The sequence below is a fragment of the Setaria viridis genome, chromosome 1, assembly GCF_005286985.2.
Source record: "Setaria viridis chromosome 1, Setaria_viridis_v4.0, whole genome shotgun sequence".
In the NCBI taxonomy this organism is placed as follows: domain Eukaryota; kingdom Viridiplantae; phylum Streptophyta; class Magnoliopsida; order Poales; family Poaceae; genus Setaria; species Setaria viridis.
The window spans coordinates 36,590,309-36,613,109 of NC_048263.2; the positions used below are offsets into that span (position 1 = coordinate 36,590,309).

The window sequence follows — 22,801 nt, forward strand, 5'->3', positions numbered from 1 at the left end:
AGGTCGCTTCCGCGGATTAATTATCCCGGCTGACACTGGCCGGCGCCGAGCTTTTAGCGCATGGGTTTGAAAGCGCCGTACGCGCGAGAACGCGTACGTGTCGCCGCTGCGGTCGCGTGGGTGTCCTCGCAGAAATAATTCCTTATTCAACATTAGAATTCCGACTCGTCCTTTTTTTTTACCCTTCAAATTTCTTCTTTGACACTTGTTTCGATTTTCATCCTCAAAATGACACTGCCGTCAATGTGGAGTGCTAACAGCGTTAAGTGTCAATAGAAAAGACGTTTTTGCCCCCACATTTGAGATCTCAATGCAATTTTGTTCGTAAATTTTAACAGATAGCGCTGCAGTTGCTTGCATCATTTTTTCTACCACTTGTAACCAAAATTTGCATCAATTTATTTTTGCATCATTTAGAACCAAATCTGCAAATCGGACAGCATAGACGAGGTGCCTTCAGGTGCGCTGTCTCTAGACTCTGGAGCCGCGCTCAAGGACGAGCACCCAGTTCAACGCCGGCGCCTCTACTCGCTCCGCCTAGCCATCGAGGCTGGCTCCCGCTGCTCCTAGACGGCCGTCAATGCCCGCACCCGCTGCTGCCACGCAGCTGCCAAGGCTCGCGCCCGCTGCTCCTGCACGGCCTGCGCTCGCCGCTCCCAGACGGCCATGGTGGCCCGCACACGCCGGTGCCGCGTGGCCGTCGAGGTCCGCTTCCTCTGGATCAGCGCCGCCATCGTCCATACGCGCTGGCTGCCGCCTCAGAGACGCCGAATCTCCCTACCACTGCCACTGGGAAATTCTGAAGTTCAGGATGAGACGTGAGAGAGGAAGCGTGCGAAAGGGAAGAATCGATTCCTCTGGTTAGACTGGCACGGGGTAAACGGCTCTTGGTCAAGGGTAATTTTGTTCTCTCACGAAAAAACTGACAGGTCTCCAAGGACTTTTGATGGCAGGGATTCCGTCAGCAGTGTCATTTTAGGGATGAAAGTTAAAATTAATGTCAAATAAAGAAGAATTTTTTAAAAAAGTTAAAAAAAACGAGTCATTTTACTGATATCAAATAAGAAATTATCTCAATGAACGAATGTCCGGCGACGGCGGGGCCGGATGCGCGCGGCCGGCCGTGCTCATGCACGATACTTCCGGATCACGGTGAGCAGCCGTCATCTTCGTGGAATTGTGCGAACCGAGCGCGCTCCCCGCTTCATTTTCCTCTCGAGTTCCAGGTGCGCGGCGACGAGCCGACGACGGCTGGCTGGACGCGAAGCGAGCGCGCCGTGCGGCCGCGGGTGTTTCCTTTTTTCGGCCGGTGCCTGTACGTCCGCCCAGTTGCCACAACCGAACCAACAGCTCGTGAGGTCCATGGAGATCCGCCCGATTGCTCCACGATGATGGCAGGTGACCGAGGAGGCTGTTCCAACTACCAAACGGCTAACCGGGGACGATTCAATTCGCCAGTCGGATCCTGCTGCTCGAGACTGCCCTTTTCCGTGCTTGTTGGGAAGGCGAACTGAGAGGCGCGCGGGCACTCCTCTGTCTTCTTCTCCCGCCCGAAATTGGCAACGCCACGATCGCGGGAGAAGCCCGTCTGCGTCACTTTCAGCACCCGGACGACGTTAGCGATCTGGATCCCTGGGAATTGGGAAAGGAACAAGCACATGGGGAATCAGCTGTTTTGATCTTCTCGCGGCGTGCTGACAGCTGATAGATCGACCATCAGAAGCATAGTGTACCTGACTTGATCTGAACACATGCATATCTTGGGCATGCGGACGTGGACATGTCCCAGCTGCTTCTCTGACTTCACGCCGAGTAGGTATTGCCAAATGCATTACTACGTAGCAATGAGTGTCGAGAGAAACATTGCTGCCGTCTGTATACTGCAGACAAGGGCAGGTTGAGATGGACATATCACATATGCGCATATCAGTGCATCACACTGCCACCAGGCACCAGCATTTGTTCCTTCTTTTAGGACAGGAGGCCACCAGTGAGTGTGAGACGGCGAAAGTATCAACCGTGTCCTGGGCCGGATAGAAGCCCCAGTGGGTTGGGTTTGGTATCCGAATCTTGGGCCGTGGCTCATTGTTCTCTAACGAATTTTGAGTCCACATAACATGTTTGCCTTTCTCTCTGTCACCTTGGGGACCCTCCTCCCTATTCAAAGCTGCAAACGGGACATCTAGTAACGACCAACAAACAATAGAATTTAATTACTTTTACACGATTTGTTTTAATCAAATCCTATAAATGTTAAAATGGTATAGCCTGGACTACCAAAATTTCAACCCCATGAATATCTTTCGGATTAGTTTGACGGGTACGGATGGTCAGGGATGAAGCTGGGATTGGAAGAGGAGGGGGCCAACTAAGTTAATTCATGCACCAAATATTAAGAACATTTTTCTAATCTCAAGGTTTATAGTAGAAAAATTGAGACCATGAGGGGCCATGGCCCCTGCCAGCCCCCTACTGGCTTCGTCCCTGCGGATGGCAACATAGGGCGCGTTTGTATATTGTCCAGTGCCCTGTCCTGCCAAATTAGATTGGCCGGACAAATTCTGGCGACGAAATCGGTTGTCGCGATTTGGTCGTGCATGGCCTGAAAAATGAACTGCGCGTGGGCTACCTGTACGGTGGCCTGCCCACTTCATCATCCCTCACCCAGCCCTTGTTTACTTGGAAAGTTGGGAGGTGCCAAATTGGTATTTTGCCATAAATGCGACACTGTAGCGTTTCGTTTGTATTTGTGAATTATTGTCCAAATATTGACTAATTAGGCTCAAAAGATTCGTCTCGCAAAGTACAACAAAACTGTGCAATTAGTTTTTGATTTCGTCTACATTTATTACTCCATGCATGTACCGCAAGTTTGATGTGATGGGGAATTTCTTTTTGCATAGTGTCAAAGTTGGGAGTTTTGTGGGAAGTAAATAAGGGCCCAGTCACCCCCCCCTCCCCCACACATGCAGTCCTGCTCCCAATTGTCATCCGCTCAACAAGAGTGATTGTCGCCATACTAACTATATCGAAGACTCTCTCTTCGCGCCAAGTACACGCCTATGTATCTCTCCATCCTTGTGCAACGATGAGGTCCTCCATTCTCACCATTGCCCTATCCGCTTACCATGGGCCTCCTCCATCGACGGCGCAGCAGGGGGCGCTTGCACCTGCACAGGACGCATTGTTGAAGCAACGGTGCCTGGAAGATGGGCACCTGAAGCTCGAGGCCACCTCCCACCCGGCCCTCTTCGCCTCCTCCGAGCTCCTCACCCTCCCGGCCCTCTCCAAGGTACGCCGCCCCGCCTCGGCCTCCTCCTCTGCCACTTTCCTTGGCGCTCGCCGCCGGTCAAAGGGTTAGGGTTTAATTATTCTTTTTCCCGGGGCGATTGGGTAGGGTGTGGTTGGATCTAACGCAGTGTGTGCTGGTTGTTTTGTTCGTTTGCGCAATGTGTGCGGTTGGATCTAACGCAGTGTGTGCTGGTTGCTAGATATTGTGGTTTTTTGATCAATCCGGAGACAGCTCTGAAGAGTGCTTGAACACAGTGATTTGGTGAGTTATCCTCTTTAATGGGAATCGTCCAGGCCGTGAAGATGCATCAGTGGTGTCGGACACCGTCAGGAGGATCAGGTAAAAAATTCTTGCATCCCCTGTTGGTATGATTCGTTTTCTTATTATATGGGGTTGCTTTGGTCCTCTCCAGTTTTTTGCAGTATTCAACACTGCATAATCTAAATGCATCTCTTCCGTTAGTCTGATTACACCTTTTGCTCTATCCATCGTTTAATCATTATAGCTTCTGTGAATTAGGTCCAAGTTAATTATGTATTTTTGCCAGATTAGCAATGAATCATAGTTTTATGAACACTTCCGTACGTGAAACTGATGTTTCAAAATCCTTTCAGTTTTTGCCATAGAAGATCACAGATTTCAGTTATAAAGCTTGGACAATTCAGTATCCATTGGCTCTATCATGGTTCTCTTTTGCCATAGAAGATCACTTATATCAGTTATAAAGCTTGGCAATTCAGCATCCATTGGCTCTATGGAATTATTTGAAGAAAAATGAGCGATGGAGAAAGGTATGTTATAGTTGCTGTTACAAGGCTCCAGTGTTTTCTTTCTTTTGAGTTTTTGGTCAATTTCTTTGTCTTGGTTCAGTAAATAATTTTGTTTATTCAGTGAGCCATGAGCCATTTTTCATATTGGATATTTTATGAAACATGTATAATGCATAAACGGTCACATATATTTAGTGTGGCTTGGTAAGGTAGCAAGGTACTTATTTATTCCTAAGAGCAGGATAACCTGTTTATCTCTAGGGCCCTACTATTTCAGCTGGAAGCATCATAGTTCTCTTTTGCCATAGAAGATCACACATTTCAGTTCGAAAGTTTGGGCAATTCTGCCTCCGTTTTCTCTATGGAGTTATTTGAAGAAGAATGTGTGAGCACTCATAGTATCGGCCGCGGCGGCCGCGGTGGTCATCGCGGTCGTGACGACGCTGTCTGTCGGACTCCGTGCGTTCGCAGCTCCGTGCCTGGATCGTGTGACGCGTGTCGTGCGCCCCACCCAAGCGGCTGTGTGCCGAGGCTGCGGGGCGCTGTGGCGCTAGCGCCCCTCCCGCGGGTTGCTCAGCTTCCTGCTGGCCACCTACTGGTGCGGCGGGCGCGCGGGACCCTTAGGGACCGCCCGCGCTCCGTGTCTGATGGCTGCTACTCGCTTCTTGTCTCCATTGGAGGGAACTCTCCGCCTGCTGGACCGCCGTGGTCTCAAGCAGACCCTTAAGCTCGCGATGGATGCACAAGCCCTCGGGGTCTTGCGGCTAAGGGATTGAGCGCAAAATCATTGCCGCGGCGGCCACATTCTGGCTAGCACGGGCGCAGCGGTGGACTCCGTCTTCGTCGCACATGATCTGCTCATGCACGCGATGGGAACGATTGTGGGCCGCTCCGGCCGCCTGTTCCCCCCGTTGCTTGCTGAGCTCGGCGCACTCGTGCTCCAGCTGGGCGCGCTTGCCTTCGAGCTCCGCCGCTTCGGCGGCGAGGCATTCCGCTTTTTCGCGGAGGCATACCTCGCTTTCCTCCGGCGTGCGCTGGATCGGCTGCGCGCGCTACCCGTGAGGAAGGGTGTGCACAGCAAGCTCTTCCATGAAGCACTCCCTCGACAGGTTATCACGGTGGACGAGGTCCACCTCCGACGAGGAGCTGCACGCGGAGTGGATCTCCATGAGGTCATGGAAGGATGCCGATGCGTACTCCGCCGCATCGACGAACGTGGGGTTCGCGGGGTCGGGGCGAAGCCTGCGCTCGAGGTCCATCTGGAAGAGCTGGGCTATGTCCTGGAGACCATACGGCAGCTGAACCATAGGGTCCCAGAACTCACTCTCTGGGGGGAGTAGGGCCTCCCCCGAGAGCTGGGTGAAGACGTTGGCCAACACATAAAAGGTGCGGCGGCAGGCCTCGGGCTCGGGGCCCGCCCCAAGGTGTACGTCGATCTGACGTGCTAGGGCATCGCCATTGATGGGCAACGCGGCGGGGTCGCCACTTGGTGGCGTCCCCTCCAGCTCAGGCTGGACGGGGAGCTCCTCTTCGAGGAGCTGTAGGTGACCTAGCTGGTAGGCGACGAAGTCCAGGCTTCCGAAATGGAATGCCTAGGCTGGAAGAAAGCTAGGGACGAGCTGCAACTCACCCCCAGCATTGATAGCGAACTCAAGGCTCCCAAAGCGAATGGTGTCGCCCGGGGCAACGCCGCTGCCGGTGCTAAGACCGAAGGAGGCCATTGAAAGCTAGCGAGGAATGCGCGACTGCCCCTACTTGGCGCGCCAACTGTCGATGTTTCGGACCGCCGACTGGTGATTGTATGTCGTGTTCTCCTCACTTCCGATGGCTTGCACACAAGAGACAAGGAGTTATACTAGTTCGGGAAAATCCCTACGTCCAGTTTTGACAGGAGTCGTCATGTTCCTTGGATCAAGTGCACTGGGCTTACAACGGGGTGCTTGCAAGCAAGCGTTCGTGCGATGTGTGGGTGTGTGCGTTGAATGAGAGAGAGAGAGAGAGGAGGCCTGGTTCCCCTTATATAGGCCAGGGACCGGACAATGACATTGAGAAATGGAGGGGATCCCCGACCTCAGTGGTCGGGGGTTGTGGCGTGGTCGGGTCTTCCTTGCACCAAGAGGCCTCCTTGTCCTGTCCCCTTGGCTGGTCGTGGACTTTGCACGCCTTGTACAGTGGCTCCTGTGCATCGTGGGTTGCTTACGCACGGCCCGACCTGCTCCGTGGCGTGCTCCTATCCTGTCCACCAACTCTATGGCAATGAACGGGACGGGTGCTGTTGCTGTCGTCCGTACTGGTGACGAATGGGCGGGCCGTAGTTAGTGGCCTGGACGGGGCGCGCCGCTCGTCCCGGTTTTCCCCGACCTCTTTAGTGCGCTCACGGCCGCTCCTCGCCGTAACATCTGTTGTTGGGTCCCACCTTATCTGCGGGACCGTACCGGGCCTGGCATAGTAGCATGGCCTTGATCTTGACGGGTTTCTTTGATGGCGAAGGCGATGATGACGCTGGGGCGCGTGGGCGCGTACTGCTGTGCGTGGCCTCATCCTGCAGGCCGTCTTGGGCGGTCCGAAGGGTGTAGCCTCACCCTTTGTTGTGCATACATCTATGGGCTCACCAGAAGGTTTGGACAGTCCTAGATATATGGTTGTACACCAAGATGTGTTAGACATAAGACTACGTTGCAGGACGGCGTGGTCTACCTAGAGGATAAGAACTAGTCGAGGATTAGGAAACTACTCGTAGCAAATAGAGTATGACTCACTAGTCGAATCTGACTAGTATTCTTGTGAACAACCGACCTGTAACCCTGCCCCCGGCGATATAAGACGAGGCAGGGATCAGTTCAATACAACCAACACACAGGACGTAGGGTATTACGCAATCTAGCAGTCCGAACCTATCTAAATCGTGTGTTCGAGTTCACTTTCGAGTTCCTGATCTTGGCGAGCCCCACGCACTAAACACTACCTCGGGCATCCCCCTCGGTAGGTTGCCGTGTCTAAACACCAACACCCTCGGACCCCCTGGTTAAAGGTCGTCTCCTCTCGCCCGGTCATGTCTCCGGCGTGGGGCGGTCAGGGGGGCCACACCGTGCATTTAATGCCTCTCTACGGCGCAGGTCTTCCTGAGTCAAGGAGTGGGTGAGGCGTTGTGGGCCCCTTGCGGGCCCCGCCCCTGAGCTGGCTGAGCCGGCGAGTCATGGCTCCTGTCTTCCGACCAAGGGAGGTCAGGCGGTGGACCGCAACGTCGTCTGGCCCGCTTCCAGGATGCTTCTAGCTGTTGGGTCTTTGGCCTTTTGGCGCTTGGTTGCCTTAGCCCCTTTCCTGAGGGTACCCTTGGTATAGGTACCCGTCACCCATCTTAGCTCTAATTGGCAAAGGAGTACCATGTGATGAAATAAGCAAATCAAAGGAACGAGAAGAGGTAACATGTTGGCTGAAAGTCTGAAGCATCAATGGATTACTTCAGTGACTAATTTTCATAGGGTACTAATTTTGCATGTAAAGTAGATTTCTATCCCTGATTATGAAGACACTTTGTTATTCGGAAAATAGATGGATTTGTACTAAAAGTTCAAATCAAAATTATACTCAGTACATTTACGGAACTGAAAGAATACGTAGCACCGCAGGTATGTAGAATGAAGACCTTGCAAACTCAGTAATAGAACATGCAAATTCAGAAATTTTGGAGACCAGTTGAACAGAAGTTGCTGTGACCAAGTACATATAGAGTTTTTTGAAACATGCAGCCACAAAGTAGTTTGAAATCGGATGGTCTATACCCTGTTCTCGTGGATTACCACTGATGTCATCATTTAACACAAATCTGATTTAGAGGATTATTGGTCCCCCTATATATGATTGAGTGAACTGAATATATGCTTCAGTTGGCAATAAATATGCAATTTTTAAAAAAACATTTCATTTTAATTCGAATATATGATGTATTTTTCCCATGTTGTGATTCATTTATAGATTATAGATTGTTGGATTTAATACAGTCCTTGACACAAGAAAGAAAAATGATGTTTGATGCACAATAAGCTTCACAATCCTTGTTTTCACTCTTTTGGCCACACGATTAAAGCATCGTTGCTGAATCTAGCGTGCAATTAAAAAGTAAGATGGTCTGTTCTCGAAATGGCTTGTACGATGTATTGGATGATTGGGTAGACAATATTTTAGTGAAGCATAGGTTGCTTTCTGTCTACTCAATTCTTACTTTATTTGTTTCAGAAACTGATTGAAAGATGCTAGGTATTTCTTTCCCCTTGTGATCTTGCTACAATGCTACTTATTGTCTTGCCAAATGCTTTGGTTGCTGAAACATGCTTGGTTCAGATTTGGTCTGATTGGTGTGATTTGTGCAGAACTGGGGTGTTGTATAAGTTGCTGGTGATAGGAAGCATGCTCAAGATGGACGCAGTGCTGCCTAGGATGGATGACAAAATCAAAAGCTGGACGAGAACGAAGTGACTCACTGTTTGACCTTTTCCTGCTTGTTTTTTGTGATGATTACTAGGAGCTGTTGTTATTTTAGTTTTTTTGGAAAGCCCTGCTAAGTTTTGAGAGGGAATTATCTGGTAATCTCTGCACGGGAAAAATTCTTTGACAATTATAAATACTAAACTAAACAAGGCTTAGATAAAGTGAGAGATAGTGTCATGAGACATACCAAAACCGACAATTATAAATTCATGAGATGTTGCAGATGAGAAAGATGTGGTTGTAAATATGGGACATGGAGGAGTAGGAGGCACTGCAGCTGCCGATCTGGGTAAGAACTCTTATTGTCGGTTTTGGTACTGTAATTTCATAACAACTCTTTGTTTCTTTAGATTAGATGTGGTTGCAAATGATTGAGATTAGTAAATTGATGGGTTCACTGTTCGGTTTTATATTCTTAAGAATTGTACAGTTTTTAGTTTAGTTCATTTCCCAGTTGTGTTACTGATGTAGTGTGATTCCAATGTTATTGTAATCATAGGACAGATGAAACCAAATTGTTAATGTACTATATTGATGCAATACTATACCTCATGTTGGAATGCAAATGAGCGTGACAAAACAGAAAGCAATCTCATGATGTTGTTCATGTGCGCATCTGAAATCACAGTGAAGCCTTCCGTGCTCGACTGCTACTCTGTACAAGCACGTGTAAGGAAGAGAACTGCAGAGCTTGCTTCTTGTGCACCCATTGTATGTATTTCAGTTGCTGAGTTGAAGGATATGATCCAAAGGATTTATGAGCTTCAGAAATATGTGGAAGCTTTTCGTAGTCTTTGGTTGGTCTCCTTGGATTTTACGAGATATTAACCTTCCACTCTTGGGAAAAAAAAAATGGAAGATTTGGACTGTTTTCAGCTTACCATTTATTATCCCCCTCCCCCCCCCCCCCCCACACCCCCGGCGCGCGAACAGATTGCTTTCATATACGTGGTTTATCCTGCTCTTGTACTGGTTTATATGGGACACGATGCTTTTACTGCACAACATTACAACTTTAAGAGTAGTTATCATATTGGATTTTATGTGTCAGTACCAGATAAATTTTTTATTTTCCTTTGCTCCTTTTTTAATTTTTAGTAAAGTAATTTGTTATCGCAATATTCATTTAAAACATCGGACTGTGTTTGTAGAATCACTCAGATCGCCTGTTCTGGTGAGTGTAGTTGGAATCAAGCAATTAGTACTGGAACTTTTGCAATCATCAAGCACTGCTCTTCATTATGCTGTTTTTTCTGGAGTGAAGATTGTGCATACATGGTCCAGAGTGCATGGTCAGATATACATACCAGAAATCAATTGGACGCTGATGATACTGTGCCTGGCTGTTAATATTGGCTTCAGAGACACAAAGCACTTGGCAAATGCACAAAATAAAGAAAAAGCGAGCTCATTTAACTATCTAGACGATTGTGGTGTCATTTATGCGCTTCATGCATTTATTTGAGCACGGTGCAGCTTGGCTTTGCATATATAATATATTTGATTGCCATATGGTGCAACAAGGCTGAGAGGATATATTAGCTAGAGCTATTTTAGATTGAGAGGATCATTTTCTCACAATGGGGTTTCTTCTCTTCTTTTTGCTACCAAGCTGAGACGATTCGTATTAGCTAGAGCTATTTTGATTATGGTGCAGGATTAACTGTGGTGTATACCTGTAGTCGCACAATGCAAATACATACGACATGTCCAGTGTTTTGAAATATGCAATATGATGGGCGTGTTACAAAAACTGTGATTGTTTCTCTGACTCGTTTTAAAAACAAAATATGGAATTCTGAAAGGTCAAATCTGTAGGTTGATATCTGGAAGCTATTAAACAATTAAAGTGTGCAATCTGGAGTTAATGTGGAGTGGAAAAATTCAGAAACTTTCTGAATCCTTTTTGAGAAAAAGGAAGAACAGATTCTTGTTTAGTAAAAAAAAATTGTTCCCTAAATGGCTGATCTTTTCAAACAATATAGATGAGTTCACATCTCATATATAGCTACCCAATTCATGATCCCCAACTATTGTAGTGCAACTCGAAATAAAATGCAGAGTGCAACAAGGAAGGTACATGTATCAGACTTTAATTTCTTAACAGCCGGCTGCTCGATCAACTCCCAGTAACATATCTGTATGTCCTTTTTTTTATCACGTGCGGCACGCACGCACGTGCACTTCCATTAGTAATCTAGTAGTAATACCTACTTTGAGTTTGATTGCTCTCTCTCATCGTTGGAGCTGTAACTCAAGAAAGTGTTAATAGATTTTGTAAATGGTACGCTCAAATTCAGAATATAAAGGTAAGATGACACGCCAGGAACATTCTCATCGTTGTAAGGCCACCGATAAACTAACAAAAGCATGGCAAATCAAAAGATCTCAAAAAGCAATAGTTTCAAGAATGAGGGTCCTGTTTGTTTCAACTGCATTTTTTTAGCTTTTCTAAAAAAACCAACGCTTGCTTTAGAAGATGCATTTAGCTTCATGACTCAAAAAGATATAAAAAAGTTTATAAAACTGAGTTTTCCAACTTTCTATATAAACCCATCTTTCCTGAGCTTCTAGCTTTTCTGGAAACCGCACAAGAAATTCGTTGTTTATTTAAGCTTCTGACTCTTTACACTGAGAAACTGCTAAGATCAAACAAACAGCCTTGAGTATGAGCCCTTGCACATGCCCAATATATTGACCTTACTATATTGTTAGGTAGTTTTTCCAATTCCAATGCATATAATTTGTGCTCCCAAGCTTGAAAATATCTCCGCTCTCTAATTACTAATAATGATCTAGCCATGTCGCACATGTCGGAGAAGTAAAGCTATGTCGCAAATATGAGTTGAAGCCTCGATGAGGAGAGGTCCGCTGTTTCATGTTTGCAAGAATACGTTCAATACGCTGAGCGAAGGTAGATGGAACAACGGGTCTGTTGCTCCCCTCTCCCGTTCCGTTCGATCGACCTCGGCCCCGAAATTCGCAGGAAGCGAGAGCACGCGCTGGACCCGAATCTAACGACCACCGGTTTCTTTTCTTCCTTTGTTTCGCGACGGAATAATGGCCTGCGCCGGCCGGCCCCCGTCTGTTGTCCGACGACCCATGCCGTGCTGCTGCGTCGCCGCACCTGACCGTATCGCGCGCTGCCGTTGGGACCGGCCAAAGTTGACGCGCCCCACGACGGCAACTAACCCCTGCCCGGCCAGCCCACACTGTTATCCTATTAGCCTGTCACCAACTATAACCCGTCCGTCCCCGCGTGGATCCCCCGCGGCGGCGTCTCCAATGAGCCACCCTGTGCTGCTGTGCAGGGGCATGTGGTAGTTTGCTACGGTAATGCATTGCGGATTTGCAGTTTTACTAGCAGGCTACTAAGCAGTAGTAGCATAACATGGGTTACTGCAGGTGGCGAGAGGTGTCACTCGTGGGGTCCTTTCTTGATAATGCCGAGTCTAATCATGTCCCAAATTATGGTACGGTCTACTACTGTTACAGGGGAGCTACCTTGACGTTGTTTGCTCAATGGAACGTGAATGCAAAAATCTATCATTTGATCGTGGACCACTCCACCGAATCTTTTATTGATCGTGGATTAGCTCTTCATTACCGGCTGCCCTCATTTCACTCCTTACATTAGTATTTTCAGCTAACGAAAAAGTGGACAAACAATTTATCACCTTCAATTAACGTTCATACACACGTACTCCGCCAAGATTCGTAGCCTGAGCCCTAGGGCACACAGAATTTCTTCGACGCCGCCACACTGGATCCGGATCGCCAGTTCACCCAGGCCAGGCTTGAGAAGATGAAAACCCAAGCGCCTGCACCCAGTTCGGACAGCCATTTGTTTAGTCCCCACCACCCCCCTCCGCTCCGCTGTGCGGCGCCCGGGAATCACTCCGCACGCGAACTGCAGTCGCGGACACCCCACGCCCAGCTCAGCTCGGCACCACCACTCCATCGGCCGCGGCGGAGGCAGGCAGCAGGAGCTGGAGCCCATCGAGCCGCGGCCGGCACGGCAGGCACTCGCTAGCCTTTTCTTTAATCCGGAACCCCTCCCTGAGCTCCCCCGCACTACACTGCATCCCTCCCGCGACGTTTGACATTGGGCGCGGGCGCATGGCCCCTTCCCCACCACCGCCACCTCGTCGTCTCCTTCCACTCCCCCTCCCCCGACTCCACGCGGAGTGGTGAGCTGTCGCCTGTCGCCTCTCCGGGCGAGCTGAGGCGGCGGCGAGGAGCGCGCGCTCGTCCTCGTCGCAATGGCGGCGGAGGCGGCGGCGGAGATCGTGCGGGAGATCGCGGCGGTGGGCGCCGCCGACCTGGCCGCCGCCGCCGAGCCGCTGCGCGCGGACTGCCTCCGCCTCGCGCGGAAGGTGTCCCTGCTGTCGCACCTCGTCGCCGAGGTAGCCGAGGCGGGGGAGGGCGACGCGGCGGCGGCGGCGTGGGTGCGCGAGCTGGTGAGGGCGCTCGAGGCAGCCAGGAGGTTCGTCGACCTCGGGCGAGCGCCGCCGACGCCGACAGCCGCGGCGGGGGCGTCAGATCAGGTGAGGAGATGCTGGGATGGTCTCGTATGGTTGCCTGAAGCGTTCCGCTCAAGCTGCATTGCTCGTTAGTCGGTGCGTTCCCCGTTGGGGGATTCCGTCGAACACCTGTGGCGCGTGTTCAAAGTAGTTCTGTTCGTCTGTTTGCTGCCCCCTCTTGCTTCGTTCGGGGTCGGCTGTTAATTACCGCACTGCCCTGCATCTGTAGTTGACGTAGCAACTAGTTTATCTGTGATTGTTGGGATTCCCGATTCCGTCAAACTCTTGATGTTCGCGTCTAATTTGTCTGTTGCCCTTCAATTGATTCCCACTTTAGCCCTTCAATTTACTAATTGATTGCTGCAAAGGCCCCATGGAATTTGTGAATATGTCAGTTGACGATATCTAGCATCTTCAGCAAGGAGGAGCAGAGATCGGATTTCAACCTGGTTTCATATTACCTGACATGCTTGTCGTGTGGTCATCTAAAAAGGGTCATTGTCAGTGTTTTTCACTGATTACTGAAACTATCCTCCTTTTAGAAGAGAAACACTTCCAAGGCTTTCTATCTTATTTTAGTGAACATCATGCATCCCTTCTCGGTATTCACCATCATCTTAGCAAATATGTCTTTTCCGTCCATTATGTGTAAACTTACTCTAATGTATTAACGATTTGCTTCAAAGGAAATGTTAATGGCTTTAGTGCAGCATAACTACATCGTATTACAATTTATCAATTGTCAATTTACTTGTTTATTGGTGTTCCAAGGTAACGTTTTGCTACTAAAACTTGCACTGAAGAAGTTGTATGGCTGCTTGTGCTGTGGAATGGACTGAGGGAGTCGTCTCACTCCTTGAGGGCATCCCATCTGAGCTATATTTGTTCAAATTTTATCCAGATATAGCTAGACACTGTTCTTATTTACTAAAATCTGGATTAGTTTTGTTATGTATGGAAGTTTTTAGAAAGGACATTTTCAGGCTTCTATCACCTTGCTGCTCACTTATGGGATTTCAAATCAGCTTGTCTAGCATATTTTTTTATCAGTCTGGTTAATCTGGTTTGCAAACAGTCCTGTCCTGTAAGCAATCTACTGGGTTCTTTCCTGAAAGGATTAAAGCTGGCAAGTGCTGGGCATCTTTTTGCATGTGTTGCATCTAGAATTGTCCTTTTCACTTTAATGGCACACTTTCATTTCTGTTATATGGGATATATGGATCTGACATTTATGTAAAAGCAATCTCTGCTTCTTTCTGTCTTATTTTCTACAAGTTGCCTGTGCCTTAAAAAAGTTGATCTGTTTAAAATATATGATCTAAGGAAAATTTTGATTTATAATGTAACGTGATATATATAACAGCTGTGGACATGTAAGGAAAACAAAAAAATTTTAATGGCAAAATTTCACCATGCATCTGGATATGAAATTTGTGAATCATTTGGAAACAAAAAATCTATTCTCGTTTATATTGCTCCCTCATCCTTCATGAAGGAGATAGAAATGAGAGAGATAGAGCTCAGGAGTGAAATCAGGAGCAAACATGCCTTCTATATGATCTCTAGAGTTTATATTACACGTAGAAGGCAATGCATAGCTAACTGAATCCTAGTCAACCAAATCTGAGCTCGAGATAGGTCCAATTCTAACTGAAGAACTTGTACATGATTTGAGCTAGATGTTCGCTAACACTCGTCTTTTTGTTTCCATACCTGTTTGTCGGTTCGTAAGCTTGAGTTTTGCCTAACCACTTATGATCGTGTTCCTCAGTAAATGCAGCCTTCAAATGTAGTTGCATCAATGCTTTGGTCCCATGTTGTCTTCTGCTTATGTTTGTATTGTTATTAACAGTTGTTCTGACCTCCCTGTTTTTCTCCCTTGGTTAAGGATGCCACCTGCAACAATACTGATCTCCAGTTCAAGTATGTCACCTGGCAATTGCAAGTTGCTCTAGCAAATCTGCCACATAGCTGTTTTCGGATATCGGATGAAGTTCAAGAAGAGGTATAGTAAAGTTGGTTCATTGTGGAGATAAATCCTTTATTTTCAATCATACATGTTTGAACTTTTTTAAGCTTATAGGTTGACTTAGTGCGAGCTCAGCTTAGAAGAGAAATGGAAAAGAAGGGAGCCCTTGATGTAAACGTGTTTACAAAAGTTCATGATATCTTAACTCAAATTGACAATGCTGGACCACAATCTCAGCAACCCCATCAACAACCAGAGCAATCACAGATGGAGAAATTTAGTAAAGATCACCTGGAGTTGCAAAACACTGTTTTACTAGTTTCAGAAATAAGCGGGTTATCCAAATCTGACATGACAAAAATAACGTCCGAGCTGATTGAAGGACTTGAAAATGTTGGAACTCCTGATTCTCCCAAACCTGCCAATGTTGATAGTCAATCAAGTGATGAAACAAAAAGCTCATCTGAGGAAGTTAAGAAGCCTGACTCCGTAGCTATTCCTGAGGATTTCCGTTGCCCGATATCTCTCGAGCTGATGAGAGATCCGGTCATTGTTTCCACAGGACAGGTGAGGCTTCACATCATCACCCTTTTACTGGTCCTGCACTGTAAGATTCACTCTTAAACTGTCATGTATAATTTGCCATCTGCTGACAAATTGCTCACAAATTCTGTAGACTTATGAGCGTGCTTTCATCCAGAGGTGGATTGACTGTGGAAACCGGACCTGCCCTAAAACTCAACAGAAGCTCCAGAATCTTACATTAACCCCAAACTATGTGCTAAGAAGTTTAATAATGCAGTGGTGTGAGGAAAAGGGGATCGAACCACCTAGCAGATCTAAAAGTGATGGCTCTTCTCTTGAGGTTGGTGGGAACAGATTAGCAATTGAAGCATTGGTTCGCAATCTCTCTAGCAGCTCGTTAGATGAACGGAAATCTGCTGCCGCTGAGATAAGATCTTTGGCCAAGAAAAGTACAGACAACCGTATAATTCTAGCAGAGTCTAGTGCTATCCCAGCTCTAGTGAAACTTCTGTCGTCAAAAGACCAGAAAACCCAAGAACATGCCGTGACAGCTCTTCTAAATCTCTCCATATATGATCAGAACAAGGAACTGATAGTGGTTGCTGGTGCCATTGTCCCAATCATACAAGTGCTTAGGACAAGTAGCATGGAAGCAAGAGAAAATGCAGCTGCAGCTATTTTCAGCCTGTCACTAATCGACGATAACAAGATAATGATAGGAAGCACCCCAGGGGCAATTGAAGCATTGGTTGAGTTGTTGCAGAGTGGTAGCTCAAGGGGTAAAAAGGATGCAGCAACGGCACTCTTCAATCTATGCATATACCAAGCTAACAAGGTGAGGGCAGTTCGAGCAGGGATCCTGGTGCCACTTATGCGGATGCTGCAGGATTCATCCAGAAGTGGGGCTATTGATGAAGCGCTGACCATCCTGTCAGTTCTTGTGAGCCATCATGAGTGTAAAACTGCTATATCTAAGGCGCACGCCATACCCTTTTTGATAGATTTGCTACGGTCGGGCCAGGCCCGCAACAAGGAGAATGCTGCTGCTATTTTACTTGCACTTTGCAAGAAAGATGCTGAGAACCTGGCCTGTATAGGGAGGCTTGGTGCTCAGATACCACTAACTGAGCTGGCGAAGACCGGCACAGACCGAGCTAAGCGCAAGGCAACCTCACTCCTGGAGCATCTCAGTAAGTTACAGGTGCTCTAGTTCCACTGCCCACCGCATACCGTTTTGTGGGTGTGCGTGTGTTTTTTCAACTTTTTTCACGTGTATGTATACATACAGGAAAATTGTAACTTCATCTGCCATCGAGTGTGAATTTAGTGGGTTGGTGATTAGTTTGTTTCAGTCACAGTCAAACGTGTGTCAATCGATTCGCACCATAAATTGGTTGGTGCTGCTGAATCTGAAATGTTCTGTTGTTCATCTGCATGAAGTTTTGATTTCAGATTTTAGGCTCAAGGTGCGAAACTATCTAGGTCGCGATCGAAATATCTACTCATGACATCTTTGTCTTCAAGATATCAACCTGATATAAACCTGATACCTTCAGCACTTCATTCCTGGGGGTTCCTTTCTGAAGATCTGGAGAGTTTCGTTTGAGTGCAGCACCATCTTTACCTTACGCAATTAATTTGTTGGAGCCACATTGTACCCACCTGGACATGATTACTGAGGCGACTGATAGAAAAGCACCACGGTAATGATGGTTTTATGCTTGTTACCTGAGTGCCTGTTTCTTTAATCCGAGGTTCCCCTATGTCTTGGGCACAATCATATCATTACTTGTTAAAAATGTCGACCTTGACTCGAAACAGGATAAGGATGAGATGGATCGATGACGAACCAATATTCCCCTACTACAAAAATTAAAATAAAATAAAAAATCAGTGCCATGGTATTGTTCCCGGTCGTAAACACTGAACTGCTCAGAGCATCTGCTTGCATCAGATGCGGATCATACCATCAGGAGTCAGATGACAGAGCACTCCAACGCAATGCAACGAGTACGTGCTGTGTACTGCTGGTGAGTTGGCCACTCGCTTTCATGGGGTGGTGATGCCTTCGCCCTTGGGACTTGGGGAAGAGACCAAAACCACGTGTGCACACGAATTGTCAGTTTGTCCCGCCCGTTGTCACTACGTAACAGATGCTGTTTCTGATGTATCGCCATGGAAAAAGATGATGGCTTGATGAGCTCGGAGAGTGTATTATAATCTCAAAGGCATGCATCAAGTGCTGTACCAAACAATGCAGTGGAAAAAAGACGATCGCGCCTGATTATCTCAACATTATCAATGCAATCCTCGTTTTAATTTAGTGTCAGAAAACAAAAGGCACTTTCGCAGGCCATCATAGTCATCAGGAAGATGCATGATACGTACCAGGCACATTGGATGGTCACACGAACTGACAATTTGATACCGGGAGTCTTGTCAAGATCGTGCACGAGCTTTACCTCACGCACTACCGACACGAGAACCCTTTCGTGAGCAAGCACAGGAGGACGAGATGGATGGTGCAGCCTCCAAAGCAAGCTCCCATCTCCATTGCCCTACAACAAACAAGAAGGAACCGTTGACCTCCGGCACGTCTTGTACACGCGTGGCAAGACGCAAGAGGAGGAGATCTATGGGATTGACCGCGTTTACACACACCCATTCCGAGGGAAACAAGAGGACAAAACGGCGTGTGCGAAGACCAGCGATCTGGAGCAGCGAATGGAGAGGTACCTGAGTGTTCACACCGACGCAGGGTGGTGTGAAGTGAAGTTCGAAATTCCTGTGGTTAAGTGAAGTCAAGTGGCGAGGAGCTTACCCTACCCCCGGACAATCTTTTGAGAATGCTTGCAAGCTTCCAACCCTCGCATTTTCACATGCACGGTCCTCCTTTCGTGCTGGAGCCTCAACGTCCTCGGACAGTCTGTAGGCGATGTTGTAGGGAAAGTGATAGCGGGAGAGTTAGATGCGGCAGCAGAAATGGAGGAAGATGTCAATGGATTTAAAAAATAAAATTACTAGATAGAAAAACGCTATAATGTCTTCTCACGCAAAACCTTGTCAAAATTAGGCATTCAAATCGGGTCAAGAATCTCAAAAATGTGGATTCTACTCGCTACTAGAATCATAGAATCGCTCTAGTCAATCTAGATCTTAAAGCCATGAAATCGTGGTACTAGCATAATTGAGCCACGAAATCGTACACTAGCATAATTGAGCACCATCCCATTCCCATCCACCGGTGTTAGAGGGAAAAAAGTCAGAAGCAAAGCAGAGCCCCCGTAGGTTTGCCGCTGGCCCAATCGAGCGCGGCGGCTCCGGCGACACACGGATCTCACCGATACGGAGCTTTTAAAGTGCTTTACCACCCACCCCAAATCACGCGCCCTTCCACTTCCGCTTCCACCCCGTCCCTCCTGCAAACAAAACAACCTCTGCGTCTTGACCGAAAAGGCGAAAACAACAAAGAGAAAACACCCACCACCTCGGGCTCGGGGGCATCTCCGCTCCTCAACCCCTCGCCTCGAGCCTCCCCTTCGCCTCCTCTGCCCCCCTTTTAAAATTCCCTCGCCGCCGCGCCCCCGCACTTCCCCCGCACACACCACACCCCCTTCGCAGGTCGCAGCGGCGCCACCGCACCGCACCGCACCGCAGCAATGGGGAACAGCCTCGGGGGCAAGCGGAAGAGCGCCAAGGTGATGCAGCTGGACGGCACCTCCTTCCGCGTGAAGCCCCCCGCGGCGGCGGCTGACGTGCTGCGGGACCACCCGGGCTTCCAGCTGCTGGAGTCGGAGGAGGTCAAGCTCCTGGGCGCCCGCGCGCGGCCGCTGGCGCCCGACGCGCCGCTCCGCAGGGGGCGGCTCTACTTCCTCGTCGCGCTCCCGCGCCGCGCCCCCGCCGGCGCCGCCGGCCGCATGCGCCGCGCCTGGTCGGGCAACCTCCGCGTCGGGGCCCGGGAGCGGCTCGAGTCGCTCATGCTCGCGCGCCGCTCCACCTCCGACCTCTCCTCTCTCCCCGCCCACGCGTCGGCCTCTGCGCCCACCTCCCCGCTGCCCAGCGGCGCCACGTCCCCGCTCCCCGCCGCGGGGGCCGGCGGCGGGACCACGCCCGTGCGGCTCAAGATGCGGCTCCCCAGGGCGCAGGTGGAGAAGCTCATGGGCGAGAGCAAAGACCCCGCAGAGGCCGCCGCCAAGATCATGGAGCTCTGCGGCGCCGCCATGGGCGGCGACGCGCACGCCAGCGCCAGGGTGACACCGGAGCGCCCGCCAGGGATACTGCGGAGCCCGCGGTTCGCCAAGACGCCCGAGTGGGGCGCCGGGTTCATGCTCCCGCCGCCGGCGCCGGCGAAGACGCCGCAGCGGTGGCCCACGCTGCCACGCACCAAGGAGGTAATTCATTCGCTCACAGATTTAACCCCATCCCCCACGTGCATTGCATTATTGTTTGTTCCCATGCCGGCACGAGCACAGCAAGATTCGCACGCTGCGACAGAGGAACGTGATTTGCGATCCATTCCATCTCTTGTTACGTGCAATGCTCAACACAAAAAAGAAATCCCTAAACTCACGATTGGAGAATGCACCAAAATGCCCATTTATTCTTAGATCGCGTTGCGCATTTGGTTCGTGTTCATCTACTCCAGTGTGAACGCGCGCGGTAGCAAGCACGAACAAGGTTACATGGCAGCATGTTAGATGCAGTTTGCTTGTCGTCGCAGAGAACATGATAGACTTCTCTAGTGGCATGTGGAGTTCTTTGACAAAAAAAAAAGTAGGTTAGAATTGCGCCTCAATAGTTGAATATCTGGAACTTGGTGGTATGCGGAAAATTTTCTGGTAAAGCATCCAAAATACTAGAATACTAGCCTTGCCTGTGTACATGAAAACGAAGTTTGTTATGCCTGCCTCCAATTGACATATTGTTTCAGTTATTTTTGCTCATCACTTATAATAGAGCTCTCATTTGATGTTCCAGAAAAAGGCGAGGTTTGTGGAGTTGCCGGACGAGCTAATAGCATGACATGTACTTCCCTGAAGCGAGTTAACTCTTCTTGTTTACTGTCCCAAGCATGTTTGGTGATTGTCAGGCCAGGAGATAAGGAATTGTAAACTTATCTTCAGGCGGGGCTGTACTTCTTCTTCCATTGCTCATTTGAGCGAAACAGCTATGGTTTGAAGATGAGAAGCCGCCGATGGCTTCCAATTCACCTTGATCCAATGATCTGACACCGTGTTTGACTGTTAGTATGTTTCCTTCCGCTTTCTCGAATCTCTGCGTGTTCCTATTGCTGGCTTCTCTTTGGTGGTTTGTTATTCGCCCAATATGGCCTGTCATTTGCAAGCCAATTGTTCAGGTCAACTATGGTTGCCGCTGGGTAGTTTCATCTTTAGACACAGGGCAGCATCAACATGTGCATCTGCATCCATACATCACTACACGGATTAGAGATGCCAATCTGTTCTCTGCATTATGCCCATCATCTCATCCATTTCCTGCATGATTTTGGAACGAGAATTAGGGATCATAATGCACAACAATCTCTCTACGCGTAATGGTCCGTTGAGTTGAACTGGTCGATCGTCTGTTGAGGAATTATTGGGAGGCGTTGCTCAACTGCATTCCTCAGCACATGCAAGAGCATCATTTGCAATGCAAAGTCGTGCGTCGCTGCACCGTGAGCATTTCTTATCAGCCACCGATCATCCGGATTTGGATAAAGATTATCGCCGCCAATCACCGGTAAACCTGCACATGCAGAAGGATCTGAGTATCTGACCTAGACCTACCCTACTACCCTCGTATATACAATCCGCCCAAGTCAGAAGAATGCGCTTCGTGAACCAACAAGACGACCTCGAACATCTTCTGTACCCCGTGCGACTGCTTGAGCCTTCAGGCTCAGGGATGTTCTCTGAATCTCACTCGCCGCCGCCCTCGTAATGCAATAATGCATAGTTCGTTTCAGGCCCTCAGAAGGCCAGAACTTCTACTAACCCAGCGCAGCTATTCATTGTTTCTATTTGTTGACCTTAATGAACAATTTCGTTTGGCACCACCAGACACCAGTTGGCCGTTACATGATGGCAATAAATTATTCCAGCGTACTAGTACTATTGTTCAGATTATTCGAACAAAAAGATTATTGTCCAGGCCTCATATCCCTTCTAGATCTGATATGTGCAATTCTCATGGACAGTGAGTACGTGTAGCTAGTTTGAATTGGTTAATTCAATTGCTTCATAAATGGGATAAGGTCAGAGCTCAAACATCATGGCAGCACCCACCGGTAAATCCGGTACGTAGAACAGTAGCTACCATCCTGACTTGGCGAACGCCAACCTGACAAATTACCTGCTGCTGACGGGAAAAAAGAAAAGAAATTCAAACAGCGTCACGCTTACCATCACGTTTGGATTATGCGGCAATGAATTGTTCGGGGTCGATATTTCCTGGCACTGCGCTTGGCCACTCCATTCCACGCCGATCCGATCCGATTTGGGCCTACCCGTAGTGCCCGGCCGGCCTCCCAATCGATCGATCCGCGGCCCGCCCGGCCGGCCGCCCTCCTCCTCTGGATTTCGGCCTCGTGCGGTGGCGAGTCCGCGCATGCGGCCGGGGCCTGGGGGTGTGAAAAACTCCTAGCCTTTTGCGGGAAAACGTTGGCCGGCTGGCCACCCGGCACCGGCGCAAGCGCGAGGTGTCGGGGGGTGTGACAGCCGCGCCTATTTATACAGGCGCGCAGCCAGCCTAGCCACGCCTCCGATTCCGACATCGTCCCTAACCAGCAGCACAAGGCACAGGGCAAGGCACAGCACAAGGCACAGGCCGGCGTCGTTCGGTTCGACGAGTACCCAGCCGCACGAGACCCTGTGAGCGCGAAGAGATCCCCGGAGCCGGGGAGAGAGAGAGAGAGAGAGAGAGAGATGGAGCTAGACCTTCTTGGACTCGGCTTGCCGCCGGCGACTGCCGGCCACGGAGGTAACCATACCATTACCATGCACACCGGCCGTCACTCACATCAATTCCAGAGCAGATCAAGCACGGCGTTCGGCCCCTATTGGCTCTCGTCAGAGACGTGATTGTTGTGCAGCAAGAGCGTGAGATGTTTGCTGATCGCTGTGCGTTTTAGATTCAGCGGTGCAGCGGCCTGATCTCGAGAAGGCGGGCTCCGACGAGCCCCTGCGTCTGGCTGCCGCCACGGCCGAGACCCCTCCACTGGTGCGCTCGCGCA

The 22,801-nt window shown here is 49.1% G+C and overlaps 2 protein-coding genes and 1 long non-coding RNA gene across 3 annotated transcripts; all 3 read left to right on the forward strand.

Annotated features, from left to right (window-relative positions):
• The first annotated feature begins 2,969 nt into the window (after positions 1–2,969).
• Positions 2,970–9,116, forward strand: LOC117836948 (uncharacterized). The gene is made up of 4 exons (XR_004636208.2): positions 2,970–3,292; positions 3,492–3,631; positions 3,907–4,083; positions 8,433–9,116. It is a non-coding gene; the product is annotated as an uncharacterized lncRNA (long non-coding RNA).
• Positions 9,117–12,430: 3,314 nt separating this feature from the next.
• On the forward strand, positions 12,431–16,996 carry LOC117836911 (U-box domain-containing protein 11). Its single transcript, XM_034716443.2, has 4 exons — positions 12,431–13,097; positions 14,962–15,078; positions 15,157–15,609; positions 15,719–16,996. Exons 1-4 carry the CDS (start codon positions 12,813–12,815, stop codon positions 16,775–16,777), a joined length of 1,914 nt encoding a protein of 637 aa, XP_034572334.1. The 5' UTR covers positions 12,431–12,812; the 3' UTR covers positions 16,778–16,996.
• Positions 16,997–18,943: 1,947 nt separating this feature from the next.
• Positions 18,944–20,813, forward strand: LOC117836938 (uncharacterized protein At1g66480). The gene is made up of 2 exons (XM_034716470.2): positions 18,944–19,958; positions 20,545–20,813. The coding sequence occupies exons 1-2, from the start codon at positions 19,227–19,229 to the stop codon at positions 20,587–20,589; spliced, it is 777 nt and encodes a 258-aa protein (XP_034572361.1). The 5' UTR covers positions 18,944–19,226; the 3' UTR covers positions 20,590–20,813.
• The last annotated feature ends 1,988 nt before the right edge of the window (positions 20,814–22,801 follow it).